The sequence below is a fragment of the Ananas comosus genome, unplaced genomic scaffold (genome assembly GCF_001540865.1).
Source record: "Ananas comosus cultivar F153 unplaced genomic scaffold, ASM154086v1, whole genome shotgun sequence".
NCBI classification, from domain to species: Eukaryota; Viridiplantae; Streptophyta; class Magnoliopsida; order Poales; family Bromeliaceae; genus Ananas; species Ananas comosus.
Genome location: NW_017891115.1, coordinates 6,192 through 24,989, shown reverse-complemented (window position 1 = coordinate 24,989; position 18,798 = coordinate 6,192). Strand labels below are relative to the sequence as shown.

General features: G+C 35.1%; 3 protein-coding genes across 5 annotated transcripts; 1 reads left to right on the top strand and 2 right to left on the bottom strand.

Annotated features, from left to right (window-relative positions):
* The first annotated feature begins 2,025 nt into the window (after nucleotides 1-2,025).
* Nucleotides 2,026-5,265, top strand: LOC109704647. Its single transcript, XM_020225411.1, has 7 exons — nucleotides 2,026-2,103; nucleotides 2,615-2,814; nucleotides 2,976-3,440; nucleotides 4,024-4,150; nucleotides 4,242-4,439; nucleotides 4,592-4,681; nucleotides 5,159-5,265. Exons 2-7 carry the CDS (start codon nucleotides 2,693-2,695, stop codon nucleotides 5,255-5,257), a joined length of 1,101 nt encoding a protein of 366 aa, XP_020081000.1. The 5' UTR covers nucleotides 2,026-2,103; nucleotides 2,615-2,692; the 3' UTR covers nucleotides 5,258-5,265.
* Nucleotides 5,266-6,059: 794 nt separating this feature from the next.
* Nucleotides 6,060-10,271, bottom strand: LOC109704651. Its single transcript, XM_020225417.1, has 8 exons — nucleotides 10,241-10,271; nucleotides 9,351-9,397; nucleotides 8,259-8,486; nucleotides 7,935-8,179; nucleotides 7,259-7,468; nucleotides 7,085-7,177; nucleotides 6,793-6,894; nucleotides 6,060-6,699 (listed from the first exon to the last, which is right to left on the bottom strand). Coding segments are annotated over exons 1-8 (1,362 nt in total). The 5' UTR covers nucleotides 10,243-10,271; the 3' UTR covers nucleotides 6,060-6,264.
* A 460-nt stretch (nucleotides 10,272-10,731) lies between these two features.
* LOC109704650 lies at nucleotides 10,732-17,123 on the bottom strand. Of its 3 annotated transcripts, XM_020225414.1 has the most exons (8): nucleotides 17,035-17,123; nucleotides 16,351-16,532; nucleotides 16,066-16,242; nucleotides 14,610-14,742; nucleotides 11,553-14,079; nucleotides 11,148-11,443; nucleotides 10,946-11,051; nucleotides 10,732-10,869 (listed from the first exon to the last, which is right to left on the bottom strand). In XM_020225414.1, exons 5-7 carry the CDS (start codon nucleotides 14,066-14,068, stop codon nucleotides 10,975-10,977), a joined length of 2,889 nt encoding a protein of 962 aa, XP_020081003.1. In that variant the 5' UTR covers nucleotides 14,069-14,079; nucleotides 14,610-14,742; nucleotides 16,066-16,242; nucleotides 16,351-16,532; nucleotides 17,035-17,123; the 3' UTR covers nucleotides 10,732-10,869; nucleotides 10,946-10,974. The 3 variants fall into 3 exon arrangements, with proteins under 3 accessions (XP_020081003.1, XP_020081002.1, XP_020081004.1); XM_020225413.1 differs by lacking the exon at nucleotides 10,732-10,869 and having other exon boundaries at nucleotides 10,876-11,051; nucleotides 11,144-11,443; XM_020225415.1 differs by lacking the exon at nucleotides 10,732-10,869 and having other exon boundaries at nucleotides 11,037-11,068.
* Nucleotides 17,124-18,798: the final 1,675 nt, after the last annotated feature.

Here is an 18,798-nt window from a genome sequence, read left to right as displayed (position 1 = left end):
TATATGGTTCTCTAATAAGCATTCTAACTTCCCTTCAGTACATTGACCATAAACAGGATCTCCGTATGTAGCTTCAAAACGCCAATTTGTGATGCTGCTGAAAGTGTCTTTAGTCCCCCCACATTGGTGGAACTTGTGGATCAAGCACTTCACAAGCTGACTGAAATTCCAAAAATTTACCCTTATGTATTGGGCGATTCTCTAAGGTCAAATTACTTCTAAATTATCCTTATACTAGTTAAGGAACCCGCGCAATGCGGCGGGCAGCCAAATAACTAAAATAAATAAACCAGTTTAAAATAAAAGAAAAGCTCATTGTAATATTAAAAAATGTATAATAATTTTTTATTATCATCAGCGTAGAATTTACAAATAAAAAAATATAAAAAAATTAATTGAAGTGAGAGCACTGTCTTTGGTAGCATTGGCGGTAACATTCTCACCGTCGTCGCTGACGATAAAAGAAAGCCCTCGTTAACTTTTATCACTATAGATACAACTAATAAAGTATTTGATTCCTAAATTTTCTTTTATGTATTTTATTTATAGATTATAGATAGATAGATAAAGATTTTAATTTTGAGATTAATTCTGAATTTAAATTCAAAATTTTGAATTTTTACTTTTTGAGACTAAAGTGAAAAACATGCAAAGTTTAGGGGTTAAGGACTAAAATAAAAAATAGTGGAAACGTTGGGGCCAATGTGCAATTAATCCTTTAAAAAATTATATGTAGACCCCACAACCCTCCAAAATAAGGGGAGACCTTTTTTGGGTTCCCAATTAGTGTACCCACAAAATAAGGGAAAACTCAAATTTTAAATGCAAATTCAAATATCAAAATCAAAAGTAAGATTCAATTTAAAATTCAAGTTTAAAATTTAAATTTCAATTCAAATTTAAAATTTAAATTCAAATTCAAAATTCTAATTTTTGGTTAGTTTAAATTTGTAATTTTAATAGTAATTTTAAATATAAATTCAAAGATTTGCATTTTTATTTTTGAGGAATAAAGTGAAAAAAATGCAAAGTATAGGGATCAAAACCTTTGTTAGTTAATTCGCGAATTATTCGCGAATTTTTTAAGAAACAAATTAAACAGCCGTATTTACATTTTTCTGAAAAATTCGGAAAGAAGTGCGTTTTTTTGGTCAAAAATACTTATTCGCGAATAATTCGTGAGCGCCGAATTATTCGCCCAAAAAGACGGTTCGGCTCTTGCGTTCTCGGTTGTGGGTCGCGGGCCTCACGGCTAGCCCAAAATAGAAAATGAAAAAAAAATCCAAAAAAATCCTTTCCGAAACGTCCGCCCCCCCCCCTATCCGAATAATTGGCGAATCCGTTTTTTAGCCGTATTTTTCAACGAATTTAAAAATTAGAAGACGAATTTTATCCGAATTATACCCGTACCGAATTTTTGCCGAATCCGAATTAACTAACTATGATCAAAACTGACATAGAAAAGAAAGCCAAGTAGGCGCTAATATGGTAATTTCGTTATTTTTAATACCTCTTTTAACAGTTGGGATGTAGTCGCAATGAAATCAAGAAGAAGTGAGAACCTGATTGCAAAAAAAATATATATTAGGGACTAAAATAAAAATGGTGCAAAGGTTGGGACTAATGGTGCAATTAACCCTCAATTAAAAAAGAACATGTGGGCCCCACAAAACCCCCAAAATAAGGAGAGCTCTTCTTTTGGTTCCCTGTATTTATCTAAATAACCGAGACCTTTAGTAACCTTTTTAATCCTTGTTTACATACTGAACAATATCTCAAGCCGGTCTAAACTCTAAGTCCATCCTTGCATACATCCAATTGTATGAGTTGGCTTGATCTTTGAGATTTTGACTATCGCATGCTATTGATAAAATTCATATAAAACTTGGTGGGAGTATTTTTGGGCGTAAAGAATATTCCGCAGGGCATGAAAAGGTGTTGCAACTTGGTGATATATGTGAAAAGACAATCTTGCATCTTGGATGTTCAATAATTCTTTAAATTCTCCTTTTTCTATTTCTAAATCGTGCATCTTATGATACACAATGTCCTTTACAGGAGCAGTTTAAGGAAAGCAGCCAGTCTTTTGTATTCCGTCTACAGGTATGGCTAACCATGCCATTGTTGTCAACATCTTGCTCATCTCTTATAGATGTTTTGGCTACTCTATATATATGGAGTCGTTATGACTTGTATTCTGTTTCTTATTTCTGCTTTTGGTCTTTTGCTGCTACGATGACCGTGTACGACTAAATGTCGAAGTGTTAGTATTTCTTTTTATTTGCAATTTTGTATGAAAGTTGAGTGAATCTTTCCCTTATAGTGCCAATTCTTGTAAAACCTCTTCAAGAAGTTGGCCTGTTTTTTTTTTCCTTAAAATCTAATTTAATAGAATTTTTTTAAAATACACCAAAAGGTGCTAAGTGGGCATGAAACTATGTTTTTCACATTTAAATGAGGTTTAACTGTGGCTTGCGGGCATGAAACTATGCTTAACTCTCAAATTTATTAAAATCCATCATTATAAACTCGTCTTTATGTGAGCGCATAATTTCTTTTTTCATCAGTATGCCAGACAGCCTACGGCAATTTTACTAGAACTTTGATGACTCAGGTGCCTGATGATTCAACCCTATATGGATGCTGCGTATTAGTTGAAGAAATTGTACAGAAACCTTCCAACTTGGTTTCCATGCTTTTGGGAGAGAAGCCCTCCTTTTCATCCTTGAGCCGTTACATAGTAACTACACCACGGTGCTATTGTCTACTCTCGAAGCTTCCATTCTTTGATTTACATTTTGGTGTACTCAGGAGGTAACTTCTGCTTTTTGCTGAAAATCCTAAATCATTGTTCATGTGTTCTCTTCCATAATTGTTGGCGATTCTTTGATCCGTAGATTGTGATTTATTACTGGTGAAACTATTCACTGTACAATTTTATGTCTTTAATAATTCCGTTGTTTCTTCATTTGTAGTATATTCATTGAGGAAAGGTTGGAATTGCTAACAAAAGGCGTTGACATGCTAAATTTGCTGTCTTCAAAAGAAACCAATGAGGATGACGGTACTGATAAACTAACTGATGGTCCAAAAGAGGAGCAATACTTTGCTGATGATGCAGTAGACCAGACCAACTCTGCTGAATTGAGTATCGAAGAATCTTCACCTAAAAGAATCTTAGATAATAGAAGTTTGGCGGAAGACCAACCACTTGAATGGGAAATAGATTCCAAGAAAGTCATTGAGAATGAAAATAACAATGAAATTAATCAAGGAGGAGAGGATGTAACTGGAAGTGAAACTGGGGTCATTGCTCCAGGTGAATGTGATAATTTTGTTGAAGAAAATTCAGGTGACAACCAATCTGATGTTCGAATAACTGATGATGTTTTGCCTCTTCTGCGCTGCCATGTGTATGAGAGCTCTGATTCTTCTGCAAGGTATGTTCTCTTTGCTGGGTACCAAAAAAAAAAAAGAAAAAGTTGCATTGAAAAGGAAAAAAAAAAATGATATGTCAAGAGCTCCTTTATGACGATTAAAATATTTTATGTGAATTGAAATGGGCATATAAATTTTCCATTATGGCGTAGGCTTGGCACACTGGTAAAAGTTTGGGCTTGCATCTAAGCTTGTTGGTTCGAGTCTTGAGAGTAGCTACTCCATACAAAATTGCTACAAGTTATTATTGTCTTGAAACACTCACTCAGAACTGTCATTTTAATTGGACTGTTACTTTGTGATGGGTCTTTCATATTGGTTAAAATGGAAAATAATGGTGATTTATGCGGCTAAAAGTAAGGAGAAGGGTATGGGTTCTAAGTATCTTCCGGACATAGCATTTATCTCAAGATGATTTCACTGCTACACAATATCTTTCTGTAAAAAATACTTCATTGAAATAGGAGAAATTCAGTTACATATATTTGTGGAATTATACTGTAAATATGTTGTTTCTTTAATATTAGCATGCAATTAAAGACAGACTTTAGTGTGATGAATTAGAAATGACATTATTACATGCAGTTTCCAGGGTTCCCCCTGTGAAGATAGAAACTTCAGGAGTGATATTCATGATACCGACCATGAAGAGCCATCTTCCATTGGTCATGAAGATTCAGATGCTCACAACAACATCTTGGAATGGGCCAAGGTTCACTCATATCATTAAAGCTGAAGAATGCGAAACTATTTGTTTACCCACATGCAAATTTTAGTTGATATGTTTACTTCAAATTTTTTAGGCAAATAATCATGGGTCTTTACAAGTGATTTGCGAGTATTACCGGTTAAAATGCCCTCGCAGAGGTTCATCACTTGCCTTCCAGCCCTTAGAGCACTTGCATCCTTTGGAGTTTAATAGGCCTGGCGAGACAACTCTTTCTATTGCTGGTTCTCAGATTGATGTTAGGTCTTGCAGTACAAGCTTCGAGGTGGCTGAGGTGCATAGATGCTATCATTTTTTTAAAAGTTTTTCAATTTTTAGTGCAAAGGGCAAAAAATTTATCAGAATTTTCCTTTTTTTTTATTCAAGGGTTCAATTTATTACCCTAAGAAAAGAAAAACTAAACTTGTCTTCTTCTTGTCTTTTCAGGTAAATAATGCTCTTCTAGCCGAGGAGGAATCAACTGCTTTATCTGTATGGACCATTGCATGCTTATGTGGGTGCTTGAGGCTTGAGAATGTACGGAGTCTTCTTTCTGATCTGATTTGGAGGATTCCCTTCTACATTACCATAGTATAACTGTATATCAAACTTTATTATTATTATTTTCAACTTTGTTGTATTTTGCTGATGATCCACCACTTCTTCCACTAAACACACACATTAAAGAAAAGAGGGAAACAAGACAATGGAATGATGATCATAGGGACTATCACAGAAATTTAAACCGCGCGCTTTTATTTTACTTTCTGGCAATAAAACCTTCAATTGCATATTTGGCATTTAGCATATTCTTTTTATTTAGTAATGATGGCCAGTGCACTATCAATTTAGATGGAGAAGTCAAACATTGCAAATATAGTCAAACATTACAAATATATCTTTATAGCATTAAAGTCTTCTTCATATATTTGATCAAATGTTTGGATATGCTTCACCTTATTGGATTGCTAAAGTTGTTTCACCTATATTGACTTGACATTTTGATGTGGACAGGTATTGACTTTGTTTGCTGCAGCACTATTAGAGAAACAAATTGTTGTCATTTGCTCTAATATGGTATTGTTGCCTCGTTACTTTTCCTTTTTCTTGTAACATGATGGCCTTTATTTGAATTTCCAGTGTATAATTTTTTTAAGTTTATTTATTGATTGAGAAGATTAAGATTGCTTTATGTGTACGAGAGGAATAACAGATTCCTAATTCCAAGGTAAGTGTGTTGAGCGTAATGGATGTTGCTATATTTGCTCAATATTTTACCTATTACTGTTTTTGTAATCCTTACATCAAATCCGACAATACCAACAAAAAGCGTGTTATGCTATTAAACCTATCCCATTTTTTTTTAGAACTTTACTGACGCTTTTTTAAGCGTTCGCGGCAAACATGCTTTCCCTCGCGAACGCAAAAGAAAAGCGAGTCTTAGGGCAGTGGGTAGTTCGAATTGGTTGTTAGTTTGTCTGATTAAAGTGTCTAATAGTGTCAAACTGCGGTCGCGAACGAGAAAAAAAGTGGCGACGCTCCTTATGCATGCGTCTTTTGGCGTTATTACTAACGCAGCTTTCATGCATGGTCGTCAGTTTAAATTTTGGTTAGCTCGACTTTGCTCCCAATGCCCGTCCCAATGTTTTTGCATAAGTATTTTAAAATTTCATGAAAATTTTTAAGCGACTCTTGTAAAATTGGTAATAGCGTCGGCATTTTTTAAAATATCATAAAACAATTTTTAAAATATTTTTTAAAATTTTGATTAATTTTTTTCGATCGGACATTTTATTAAAACTTGCAAATCATATACTTTACAAATTGCACATCAACTCATAGAATATTAAAAAGAATAAACATCCAGAGGATTACACAAGCAAATTTACGAGAAATTCAAAACAATTCCACAACCAACTAGTTAACATTGAACAATTCAAATTTAAAACAAAAAGTGATACAGAATTGTTTCAATTTCACTAAATACAAAACCCAAAATGATCAACATAACAATTTCACTAAATACAAAACCCAAAATTATCAACATAATAAAATATATATGATAAACTATTTGAGTTTTAATGCCAGTAAAGCTCAAAATGAGGAATTAAACAAATTCTCTAAGTTGATGTACGACCCCTTGGCTCGGCACCTAAAATATCAGATGGTCTGACAAAGTTTAACAATATAGAAGTGACTTCATTCAACTGAGATTGCATCCCACTCATGCGTGATTCATAATTTTGATGTATCATATCTAATTTTGATTCATATTCTTCTTGCATTCCAACCAATCTTGACTCATATGTATCTTGAATCAGTTGTATTTTTGATTTCAATCTTTGTACTTCTTCTATATTATCATCATATCGAACATTTCCAATATATGCTTGTGGCCCAAATACTTGTGTTGGCACTACACCAATCCCATACCCTCTTACTCGACCATATCGATCTTTTCCCTTCATGCCAATAAAAGCATTATTCTCCAACTCAGAAGCTGAAACTGAAGATCCTGAAGTGATACTAGCATTCACTTTTACCATGGCATCACTCTGCATAGAGAAAATAAAAGAAAAATTAATTCAACTATAAAAAATTGTATTTGTGTGCATATGTATTTATAGTAATGTGTTTTTACTACGCACTACGAAGTTACTTGCTGCAGTATTAATATAACTCCCATCTTTTGATTTGTGAGTAATTGCAAAAAATTCAATACGTCCAGGTTCTCTTTGATTTTTCTCTTCCTGTAATTAATGACAGTGAATAAATTAGTCCCAAATATACAAGTTAAAACTACTTAACAACTTAAGAAAAAATACAAAAAGTGTAATCAAATAGAGCTATATTGCACCCAAACCAAGTATATATATCAGGATAAAAAATACTAAAAAGCTACACTTCATAAAAGCTAAAGTAATAATAAAATTGGCATACAAATTCTTGTCTTTTCCTAGCAAAAGACATAGAGCCTGTTGTGTGAGGAGTTGTATGTTTTGCACGTGATGCCCGCCCTATCCGAGAGTATAACTGTCAAAAAAAAAATTGTGCTTAGAACCATAAAATTTGTAACTTCAAGGAATAATCATTTAATGTATAAAAACACTCTACCTGACTTTTTTCCGAAAACCAGTAATGCACAAGGTCTACCCACTGTTGAGGCACAATTTCCTTGGGAACAACATTCACTATTTGTTGCTCTGTGTAGTCCTCTATCATATACTTTGCTTTTAGTTCACATTTATAATCCTTCCATTTTCGACTAACTGATTTTAATATCCATGCATTGACATTATTGTCCATTGGCAGTTTAAATTTAGTCTACAAGAGAAAATAAATATAGTCAAAATTTAAACACTAAAACTCATTAGAAATTAATATTGAACTACTTTTAATCTATTACTGAAGAATATCATAATATTTAAGCTCCTTGCGATATTTTTAAACTATAGGCATAAAAAACTTTAAAAGGAATATAAAGGTTTTAAACACTAACTGAAAATTATTATAGAGTTGCAAAACTACATCTATAATGCTAAGAACTTTATAACTAAATGAAGTTTGTCGAATTAAAAAAAAAATTGCACCCTTTTTCATTCACAAATGGTTCCCCTACAAAATGATCTAGTAATACATCAACAATGATCATTGTTAATGATAACTACACGATAAGTTTAATAGGACAGGATGTAGATGATTACTAATCATAAAAAAAATTAACTCCTACAACAACTATTGAGTATACATGAATTTTGTGCTACTAAAAGATTAGTACAATTGGTTTTACCCGAGTTAGTTGAATAAGTTCGGTTTTCACTGTGTTAGGCACTTTCTTCCAACTATTGTAGCTAAGAGAACAGAAATTTCCTTTTCGTGAAAGAGTCCCAAGCCAACCTCCAAGGATGCCACCCCCTTTCTTCACTGGCTGCCCAAATTTGTTACATTTAATTACAATTCTTTGCCCATTAGGCAAGTTCCATACATCCTTAGCACGTGTCATTCCTCGTTTATTCGTTGTGTGTCCTTGGTCATCTATATATAAAGAATACATAACAAATAGACATATCAAAATATAAATAAGCTTATAATCAAATATATAAATGAAAGTTACCTTCTATCTCTAATGTGTCATTATATTCATGATCCACTTGTTCTTGAACTTGAGGTTCATTTTCAGAAGCAGAATCAGAATCACTATTTGAACTTGCATCTGCATCATGTTCTATGATATGCTGTGTTTGTAAGACAGGAGATTGTTCATTACCATTCAATTGAACTTCATCCTCTGTTGTGATCTCACACTGTCTCAATCTCTTTGATCTAGCCATAATTTTAATACCTATTGAATACGATAATTATATGATTAATTAATGTGTCAATTGAAATATTACTATTGAATGTTAAAGAAGATTAGTATACGCTGAGAGGAGCAAATATACAAAATTTACTTGAAAATTGTGTGAATAATTATTTGCTTACCATAGAGATGCTTTCAAAAAAGCTATTCGTACTACAACTACAATATAAGACAACTAAATTTATAAGAAAAAAAAATTTCCTAGTTATGATATAGTAAATAAAATTATTGAACCATAGTTGAGTTGAATCAGTACAAAGAGCAAATTATTACATACCAGGAATTTGGCCCTTTCCAAATCAGCAGGTAAATAATTTTGTATTAAAATTTTCTTAGTTGTTTATACTCGGAGATAGAATAGGAAAAATTAGAAAGAACAGGAGAAATAGGAGAAGAGAGGTGAAAAAAGGAAACAATGGAGAAGAAAGGAGAAATCTAGATCATTGCAACTAATTACTCGCTTCCAAATAATTTTCCAGCAAATAGAACATGATTTCCATCCTCTCCAACAAGACGGCAATGAAATGAGCACAAAAAAGGACATTTTAAGTTCAAACTTCACAGTCTTGCATACATGTAAGATATATAATTTTTTTAATAGAATAGATGTAAGATAAATTAAATCATACATAACCTAATATACCAAATTGGATGACATCTACTGGCTTGTTCAACTCGTCTCTACCAGACTGCTATAAGAAGGTACTAGGAATGCTAAACCATCCAACAGGTGACAATAATATAGCATCCAAAACAGTCATCAAAAGAACTTCATTTAATTCAAAGCATATAAATTTTTCAAGTCAGTAAAAAATGTATTGAATCCAATAAGATTTAGTAATGTACCTATGCAGTAGTAGAAGGGTATAGGATGCTTTGAGAGTAGCAATGACCTACGAGACAAAGGAAAAGATGATAAAAATCAAACCATTCATATGATAAAGCTAACATCAGGACTACATATATTATTAAGCCTAAAAATTAGTAAGGTCCTATTATAAAGAAATTTATATATTAGTGATTAATCCCCCTTACATTGTTTGCAACTGCAATAGTGAAAACTTGACTTTTATTGCGACACAAGATAAAAGGCAGATGTAAAGTCCTCCCATTCTCTCTATGAAAGCAAGATAAACACGGCTTATCCAAAAAAAAAAACTTTTGCAGTTCGAATTGGCACACTATCATTGAAAAGTCATTCAATCTTTCCATCATATGCTATCTAAATTCACCAAACGTCACAGTACTTTCAAATTATAACAATCTAGTGGGCAGCATTCAAAAAGTTTACTCTTACAGTTTGTACAGCAAGGAATACTAGGAGAACATCTCTAGCAACGAAGATGCGAAACTTAATTTTACGCCACGAATAATTTTCCAGCAGTTCTACTCGAAGATGGAACTGTGCCTTGCATGTCGTGCAGTGTGAGAATGCAAACCTTTCTTGTAAATATATGTATAATAATAATATGAGATTGAACTATCAATTGATATACCATTAAACAATTAAACAAAGGCAACTATCTCTTTCCTTCTACAAGCAATATGTATACAAGAGAATAAATTCTAATATAAAAAACCAACACGGACAAAGATTTAAAGGAAATGCACTCTAGAGAGAATAAATTGTAATATATATGCAAGAGAATAAATTCTAATATAAAAAACTCAACTTTCACTAAAGAGATAGCACACCAGAATCATGTAACTTTAATAGAGATAAAGATATAACCTACATATTACAAGCTAGTATAAGATAAATTAAGTACTAGTGCCCCTCTTCAACATCTATTCTGACCCAACTTGTGCAATCATTTAATTCATCAACACTCATAACATTAGAAAACAAGCATTGGGTGTAAGTCTCGTCATCCTCTTCTTGCACCTCCACCTCTACATCATACAAGTCTCTTGGTTTTGTCATGATAACGTGATTCCAATCTTCATTTCTGGGATCTTGTACATAAAATACTTGTTTTGCTTGAGATGAGAATATGAATGGATCATCTTTCAAAAATTGCCCAGTGTGTATCAACTTGGAAAAGTTAACAAGAGTTGATCCATTCGTGTCTTGCTTTAAACCCCTTGGTGACCTAACATCCACCCAATCACAACGAAATAAGACAACTTTAAACTTCCCAAAATAATCTAGCTCAAAAATATCAGTGAGTGCGCCATAATAAGTTTGCCCGTCTGCTTCCACCATAACTCCACTATTTTGAGTCTTACGAAACTTTTCACGATCCTTTGTGTGGAACCGAAATCCATTTATGATAAAACCACTAAATCTTTTTGTAATATTATTTGGACCTCTTGCCATTGCAATGATTTCTTCTGAACAATTGTTCTCATGTAGTTTTGGTACCTATGATCAAGAATAGGTTAAGTAATTATTTTATAGTAAAATGTATATAACATTTCATTCAATAATTATTGTTTACCTGTCTTAAAAACCATTCAGGAAATTTTTCTACCAGCCACTTTTGTTCAATACTTTGATTAGCTCGAATCGCACGATTAGCTCTCCGTTGAGCCACCAAAAATTCTCTATATTATGTCAATAGCTAATCATTTAGTGGACTCAAATTTGTACCAAAAAAAATAAATATTATGGATAAAACTAATAAAATGGTATTCACCTACGATATGAAGTGATTTTGTCACAATGAAGTAGCACATAGCGATGTGCTTGCGCTAATGAGATTTCATCAAGCACAATGCTTTCGAAATTTCCTAATACTCGCCCACCGGATAAGAACATATAAGCTTCCGCATTATCTACATCATCATAGTTTCTTTGTGGTCGATTGAATATTGTTTCCACACCTTCCAAATATCTTGAACAAAATGTTAAACATTCTTCTGCAATGTATCCTTCAGCAATCGAGCCCTCTGGTTTAGCTCTGTTACGTACATAAGATTTTAGGCGTACCAAGTACCTAGCATAATAAAATTTTGTAAAATTATATGTTGTTAATTTGCTTAGTAATAAATTGGTCAAATATATAAACTAATGATACATAAATTACTTAGATTTAAATTTCTCACCTTTCAATGGGATACATCCATCTGTAGTGTACAGGACCACCTAATTTGGCCTCCGATGCTAAATGAATAATGAGGTGAACCATGATAGTGAAAAAACTAGGGGGAAATATTTTCTCAATGTGGCATAGTGTTAATGCAACACTTGAGTCCAACTGATCAAGAGCTTTTGGATCAAGAGATTTGGAACATATTGATTTGAAAAATAATGATAGCTCCGAAATAATTGTGATAATCTGTTTTGACATAGATGCTCTCAAAGCTAATGGAAGAATATCCTGCAGTAAAATATGACCATCATGACTCTTGAGGTTTGAAAGTGTCCGTTCTTTTAGATTCACACATCTTGAAATATTCGATGCATACCCATCCGGAACTTTAATATTTTTTAAAACTGTCAGAAAATTTACTTTGTCTTGTGTAGACATAGTGTAGATTGCATGAGGTATGTAAGTTTTATTATTCGATTGCAACTTGGGATGTAGATCATGTCGTATGCCCATATCCTCTAGGTCCTTCCGTGCATTCAAATTGTCTTTTGTCCTACCATGCATATTCAAAAAGGTTCCAATAAAGTTATCACAAACATTCTTCTGTATATGCATGACATCTAAATTATGTCGAAGAAGATTGTACTTCCAATATGGCAGTTCAAAAAAGATGCTCTTTTTCTTCCACAAATTTTTCACTACACATTGTGTTGATGCATCTAATGTATCACTATCATTCCCAACTTCATGAAAATCATGGTCATCCCCAATGAACTCATCGGCATCTTCAAACACTCTTACTTGATTTGTAGTGCCAACTTCATCCACTACTTGATTTGCAGAACTAGCAACTTCCTCTCTCATCCTTTTCTTAGAAGATTTTGAGCCTTTGCCGTATTTATAACTTGTGCCCTCTAGTTGCCTTAGGACATCAATTCCAGATGGTGATATTGGAGCGGAACGCAACTCTATAGTACCATCAAATTGATTTTGTTGATATCGAAAAGAATGATTTGGTTCTAACCATCGACGATGACCCATATAACAAAACTTCTTACTATGCTTCAACCAACGTGAATCGGTTGAAACCCCACAACAAGGGCAAGCAACACGACCCTTTGTGCTCCAACCGGATAAATTAGCATAAGCAGGAAAATCATTAACAGTCCACATAAGAGCTCCTTTCATGATAAAGTTTTGCTTAGTAGAAGCATCAAAAGTATCAACACCATCCCATAATTGTTTTAACTCCGCTATTAAAGGTTGCAAATAAATATCAATATCATTACCTGGACCTTTTTCACCGGGGATGACCATTGATAGGATCAATGATGATTGTTTCATGCATAACCACGGAGGTAAATTATAAGGAATCAATATCACCGGCCAAGTGCTATAAGTGGTACTCATTGTTCGGAAAGGATTAAATCCATCACTAGCAAGACCAAGTCTAACACTACGAGGATCGGAAGAAAAATCAAGATAATGATCATCAAATGATTTCCACGCGAGGCCATCTGCTGGGTGTCTCAAGATTCCATCTTTAATGCGACCTTCATCATGCCATCTCATTAACGAAGCAACTTTAGATGACATATAAATTCTTTTTAATCTTGGTATCAAAGGAAAATAGCGTAATATTTTGGCCGGCTTTTTTTTTCTTCGCAAATCATCAGAACCATCATCATCATCTTTGTTCATTGTCCACCGTGAAGATCCACACACATTGCAATACTCTTGATCCATCGTCTCACCCCAATATAACATACAATCATTAGGGCAAACATGAATCTTCTCATATCCAAGACCCAAATCTTTTATTAGCTTTTTAGCTTCATAATAAGATGACGGCAAAGAGGTTCCTTCAGGAAATGAATCCTTTAATAATTGAAGCAACATTGTAAAGGATTTTCCAGACCACCCGTTTAAGCATTTGAGGTGGAATAAGCGGAGAATGAATGATATCTTGGAAAAAGTTTTACAACCTGGATATAATTCTTGATCACAATCTTTCACCAAGTTTTTATATCGGATTGTTTCACTAGGTGATGATTGCATTGACCTCTCATTAAAATTTTGCTCGCCGAGAAATCCGGTAGCATACGCCTCGTCATTATATTCTTCTAAATTATTAGGAATAGTCTCATTCATTACTTGTTCATTATTCAAATTAGTACCCATAATTCCAAAGACATCTTGTAGCAATCCTCCTAGACCATCTTGTCTTGAACTACTTTCTTGTGCACTAGTAGACCCTAGAGCAAATGAAGTGCATTCGATTTCACTTGAAGATGTCACAAATGACTCTCCATGAAATACCCAAACATTGTAACCTAATAAAAAACCGTTCCACACTAAATGTTCTTCGACAACTTCTGGTACAAAAGAAGAATTGTTGTAACACTTTCGACATGGGCATAAGATCTTGCCATTTATCGATGATTTTTCCATAGCAAATTTAATAAAATTTCTAACACCATCAATGTACGCATTATCATTTCTCGGCTTACTTATCCAACTTTTGTCCATTGTATCACAATCTGTATGATTATAACCCATATGTTAAAAAAAAAAGTAAAATAAAGAACAAGAACTTCAGTCTCAACTATAAACATTAGGGTAGAAAGAGATATTTAGCTTTATAAAATTGAGCCCAAACAATAAAAATAAATAATGGACTGTTCTAAACTTCATATTTAGTTAGAGTTGACACTAATACTCCTTACTAAAAAATTTAGCATTTCAATTAACACACTTACTTCCAAAATTATGGAAATTAATTTAAAAATAACAAATCAGTTAGAATCCATAATTATAAATGATGATTCTCATAATTTAATTTGCCGTGATTATTAATTATATGGTTATTTTAAATTCAATTACAATTATGAAAGGAATTCATCTACAACCAATTCATGAAAAGAATTAATAACAAAGAAAGATCATAGTTTATTTGCAAATTAAAATTAAGAAATTTTACGACTTCCTATGTCAATAAAGAGAAAAACAATACTACAAAATTGAAAAAAAAAATACAGAAAAATATGCAAAATAATAAGCTTTACCATACCAAGAAGATCTTGCTCTCCTCACTGTAGAATTTTGAAGCTCCTTATCCAAAAATTTCGCTTTGACTAACTATTACCAATGAGTTTGTCGAGCCGGGAACGGTGCTATGGTGTTGGTTAGGAATAATTGTATTCCTGTAATATTTAAAACTATTATTTAGCAGTGTAATATTACTTGTGAATCAAATGTTTGACATGATAGAGCTTATCTGGAATTAAACACTAATTGTATGGCTAGTTTCACGTTTCAAACAAAAATTTAAGGGCCATCTAGGATTTTTAGAAAAGTACCAAATAAAAAAAATGCTAAGTTATCTTGTTTTCATAAAAATATCAGCCAATAACATTTCTTAGGTGACAAATATATTTTATAGGATATATCAAAGCAAATTTTTTGATAAAAAGATTTTACTATGTTAAACACTACAATCTAAAAAAATTAGATCTTTTTTCTCATGTGCATATAGAGTATAGGCCTTCAATTAGTAATACAATTTTACATGAAACAGCAATTATGCAAGGTTTACACAATATTGGAAATGTTTAACATTCCAAGAAGAGATCAAGATTTTGACCTATTGCACCCCTTCGCTAGTGAAAGTTGATGGATTAGTATCCTTCTTTGAGGTAATAGACCATACAAGAGTGAAAGATGGTTTAGCCTTATAGCAAAAGAGCTATGAGGTTCTTTACAGTGAAAATGAGTTTGAATTTAGCTATATTTTGTTGCTATTTTCAATTCAAGGTATTTCAGGTAGGCATGTGCTCTCGGTGCTAAATTATCAAGGTGTGGTTAAAATTCTATCAAAGTACATTGTTAAACGACGGAAAAAGAACTTCAAGCATATTAATTCAATTAAGCTCTTTCCTAACAAAGTGGTGGCTAATGAGTTGGTAGAACAACACAAAAATTTCTACAATCAGTACCTACAACTTGCTAAGGTTGAATGACAAATGATGGAAGATTCAATCAAGCAATTAACCTTGTGTGGGAGTTCATAAGAATTCTGCTATGGGCATCTGCTAACAAACGTCAAGCATCTAAGACCATACAAACCGTTAGATCAGTCCAACAAATTCTATTAGACTTCATTTTTTCAGAGTTTGTTCTATCTAAATATTTTACGCAAAAAAGAAGCAAAGATGTTTTAGAAACCAAAAAAAATTTTGGAGCATATTGTTAGATGTGACTCGAAATTAATATTCGACTCAAGTTCGGATTTTTGATTCGCCGACTGTTTCGCGGTGCGACCAAATTGAAAAAGAAAAATATGGAGGAAAAATGAATGTCTGTGGTGGGTAGCGGAGGGCTCGGGCCGACAGGCCCGAGCCCGTAGCCCACCACTGACATTCGCCAGGGGGTGCGGGGGGCGGAGCCCCCCGCGGTATGGATCGGATCCGAAACTCGTTATGAGTTTTACAGTAATAGTTTGCAATCCAATGTCTCAATCTACGTACCAAGAACAACTTTGGCAGTTGAGGGAGTAAATGCAGCATCACAAGTTATCAATGGAAATTCCTGTAAGAAGAGGCTGGGTTCAGCAAGGGACTGGTATTCGAACTATGGATGGACCGGATCTCATGTCCTCAATAATGAGATCGAAGAGAGAGCTTGAGCTATGGAGCCTTCTTGTCCTGTAAAGAAATCGAAAGAGAAATTGAACAATCCAACTTTCAAAAACCCTACACGAAATGGAACAAAAACAAGAAAGACGGAGAGGGACAGGGGAAGAAAACCCTTACTCAGCTGCTCATGTCTCTGCCTCTGGATCCGGATAGCCTCTGTAGGTCCTGCCGAGCCAATTCCAAGCAGGCGTCAATCCAAATGGCAGGGTCGAAGGTGCACCGTGCAGCCTCGACGGATCCCTTGTGCTGGTAGCACTCGCCGAGGATGGCAAAGGCCTTAGAGATAATTGTTCCTACTACTTAAAAAAAAAAAAACAAACACCAATGTTGCAGAGATTGCAAACAATCTGTCATCAGACTACGCAAAGCATGGAATTAAGTGAAAGAGAAAAAAAAGGGGAAAAAAATGTAAAATTGATGCATAACAAAACAAGGCCTAAATATGTCACCTACTTCTCATGCTTTCCAGATAATTTAAGCACCTATCTTTTCAAAAGAAGAGTGTGGCCTATTAAAATTTAGTATCAACTACCTTTTTAATACGACCATGTTTTTCAATAGCGGAAGGATACTTGGGTAAATGAATGCAAATTTTAAGATATAACTATTATTTTGCTTCATTCTGCACATACTATTTCTCAAAATCTGGAGGTTGACAGACTCTGTCACTACTTTTAATTCACAATATGTTTCAAAACTCAGACTCATAAACTTGGGGCCTATATAGACCTTCTATAGAAATCAATGCTCTTTGAGTAGATTCTTTAGAAAAGCCCTACAAGTTTTTTAATTAGTAAGTACCAGAAGATTCCTGCTGAAGCTAAACTTCATATCAGAGCTTCTGCATCCAGCTCCAGAAGCTCATTCAAGTTTCTCATTCCATCCATAAGCCCTGCGCGCGGTGTCGAGGAGGTCGGCGAGGGCTGCGTCGAGGCAGCGTTGGTGGTTGAGGGCGAGCTGGATCCAGGCGCACTTGAAGAGGGCGTTGCCACACTCGTTGGGGGAAAGGGATTTGGTGGCTGGTGGGAGAGGGCGGCGTCGAGAGATCGGAGCAAGGGGAGGCGGTGGCCGAAGAGGTCGAGGGCGAGGGCCTTCAAGATGTGGGGCGCGGCATCGCAAGCGTCGAGGGCAGCAGCGGCCTCTGCGATGGCGGAGTGGGCGAGGGCGGAGGTGGAGGTGGAGGCGGAGGAAATGGAGAAGGAGCGGGCGCGGGCGAGGAGCTGGGCGCCCTAGACGAATTGGCGGTGGGATTGGGCGGAGAAGTGGGAGCGGCGGCAGAGGCGGGAGAGGGCGCAGCGATGGATGCGGGAGATCACCTTCTTCTTCACCTGTGAAGGAAGGTGGGAATGGAAAAAGGCATGTAGTGACAGAGGAAATGTGAAAATAGAACTAATATGAGGCTTAGGGTTTTTTTTTTTTATCACTTTTGGCGCTATGTTTTCGCGCTATGCGGGCGTTTCGCGGGCGTAGCGTTTCGCGGGCACTTAATTATTTCAGCGCCTAAAATTTTATTTCGTCGACGCTTACCCTAAGCATCGATAATTTAGGAGATAAATTGGGATTTGCCGACGCTCAAACGAAGCATCCCTAAAAAAACGTCGGTAGAGCTCCATTTCCTTGTAGTGTCTCATAGCTCTTCAACTGGCGGAAGGCATATGCAATAACCTGCCTATGCTGTATCAAAACACACCCAAAATCTTAATAGGATGCATCACTGTACACGACAAAACTTTCCCCCAGAACTGGGAGGGCGAGTACTGGAGCCGTAGTCAATTTTTCCTTTAACTCTTTTAAACTCCGGTCACACTCGTCGCTCCACACAAATTTAGTTCCCTTGTGTGTAAGGCGGGTAAGTGGAATAACAATCTTCGAGAAACCTTTCACAAACCGCCTATAATAGCCCGCAAGACCAACAAAACTGCGGACCTCCAAAACATTCGTCGGGCAAGGCCAATCCTTAATTACCTCAATTTTCCTCGAGTCAACAGATACACCACCCTCAGAAATTATGTGACCCAAGAAAGCGACTTCACGGAGCCAAAAATCGCATTTCTTCAACTTTGTATAGAGTTTCTCCGACCGAAGGACTTGTAGCACAATTCTCAAATGTTCTTCGTGCTCCTAGTCACTACGGGAGTAGACCAATATATCGTCTATGAATACCACGGCAAATCGATCTAAGAAGGATTTGAAAATACGATTCATTAAATCCATAAATACTGTAGGGGCATTTGTGAACCAAAACGGCATAACCGTGAATTCATAATGTCTATATCGCGTACGGAACGCGGTCTTGTGAACATCCTCCGGCTTGATCCTCAATTGATAATATCCTGACTGAAGATCAATTTTCGAATACACCCGAGACCCTTGCAACTGATCAAACAAGTCGTCGATGCGAGGCAACGGGTATTTATTTTTTATCGTGACCTTATTCAGCTCACGATAATCCACACACAGCCGGAGCGACCCGTCCTTCTTCTTTACAAATAGCATCGGGGCTCCCCATGACGATACACTTGGCTTGATGAATTCCTTGTCAAGGAGATCTTGCACCTGAGCCCT

Excerpts from the sequence above, each read along its gene's own strand:
- LOC109704647 (XM_020225411.1), top strand. The coding sequence starts at position 2,693 with ATGCTTTTGGGAGAGAAGCCCTCCTTTTCATCCTTGAGCCGTTACATA. Across the intron at positions 4,151-4,241 it reads ACATCTTGGAATGGGCCAAG|GCAAATAATCATGGGTCTTT; the intron begins GTTCACTCATAT and ends CAAATTTTTTAG. Across the intron at positions 4,440-4,591 it reads CAAGCTTCGAGGTGGCTGAG|GTAAATAATGCTCTTCTAGC; the intron begins GTGCATAGATGC and ends TTGTCTTTTCAG.
- LOC109704651 (XM_020225417.1), bottom strand. Across the intron at positions 8,487-9,350 it reads ACCCTTCTACTACTGCATAG|GTATTAAAATTATGGCTAGA; the intron begins GTACATTACTAA and ends CGTATTCAATAG. Across the intron at positions 8,180-8,258 it reads TGACACATTAGAGATAGAAG|ATGACCAAGGACACACAACG; the intron begins GTAACTTTCATT and ends CTTTATATATAG.
- LOC109704650 (XM_020225413.1), bottom strand. The coding sequence starts at position 14,068 with ATGGACAAAAGTTGGATAAGTAAGCCGAGAAATGATAATGCGTACATT. Across the intron at positions 11,444-11,552 it reads TGGATGTATCCCATTGAAAG|GTACTTGGTACGCCTAAAAT; the intron begins GTGAGAAATTTA and ends TTATTATGCTAG. Across the intron at positions 11,052-11,143 it reads AAAATCACTTCATATCGTAG|AGAATTTTTGGTGGCTCAAC; the intron begins GTGAATACCATT and ends GACATAATATAG.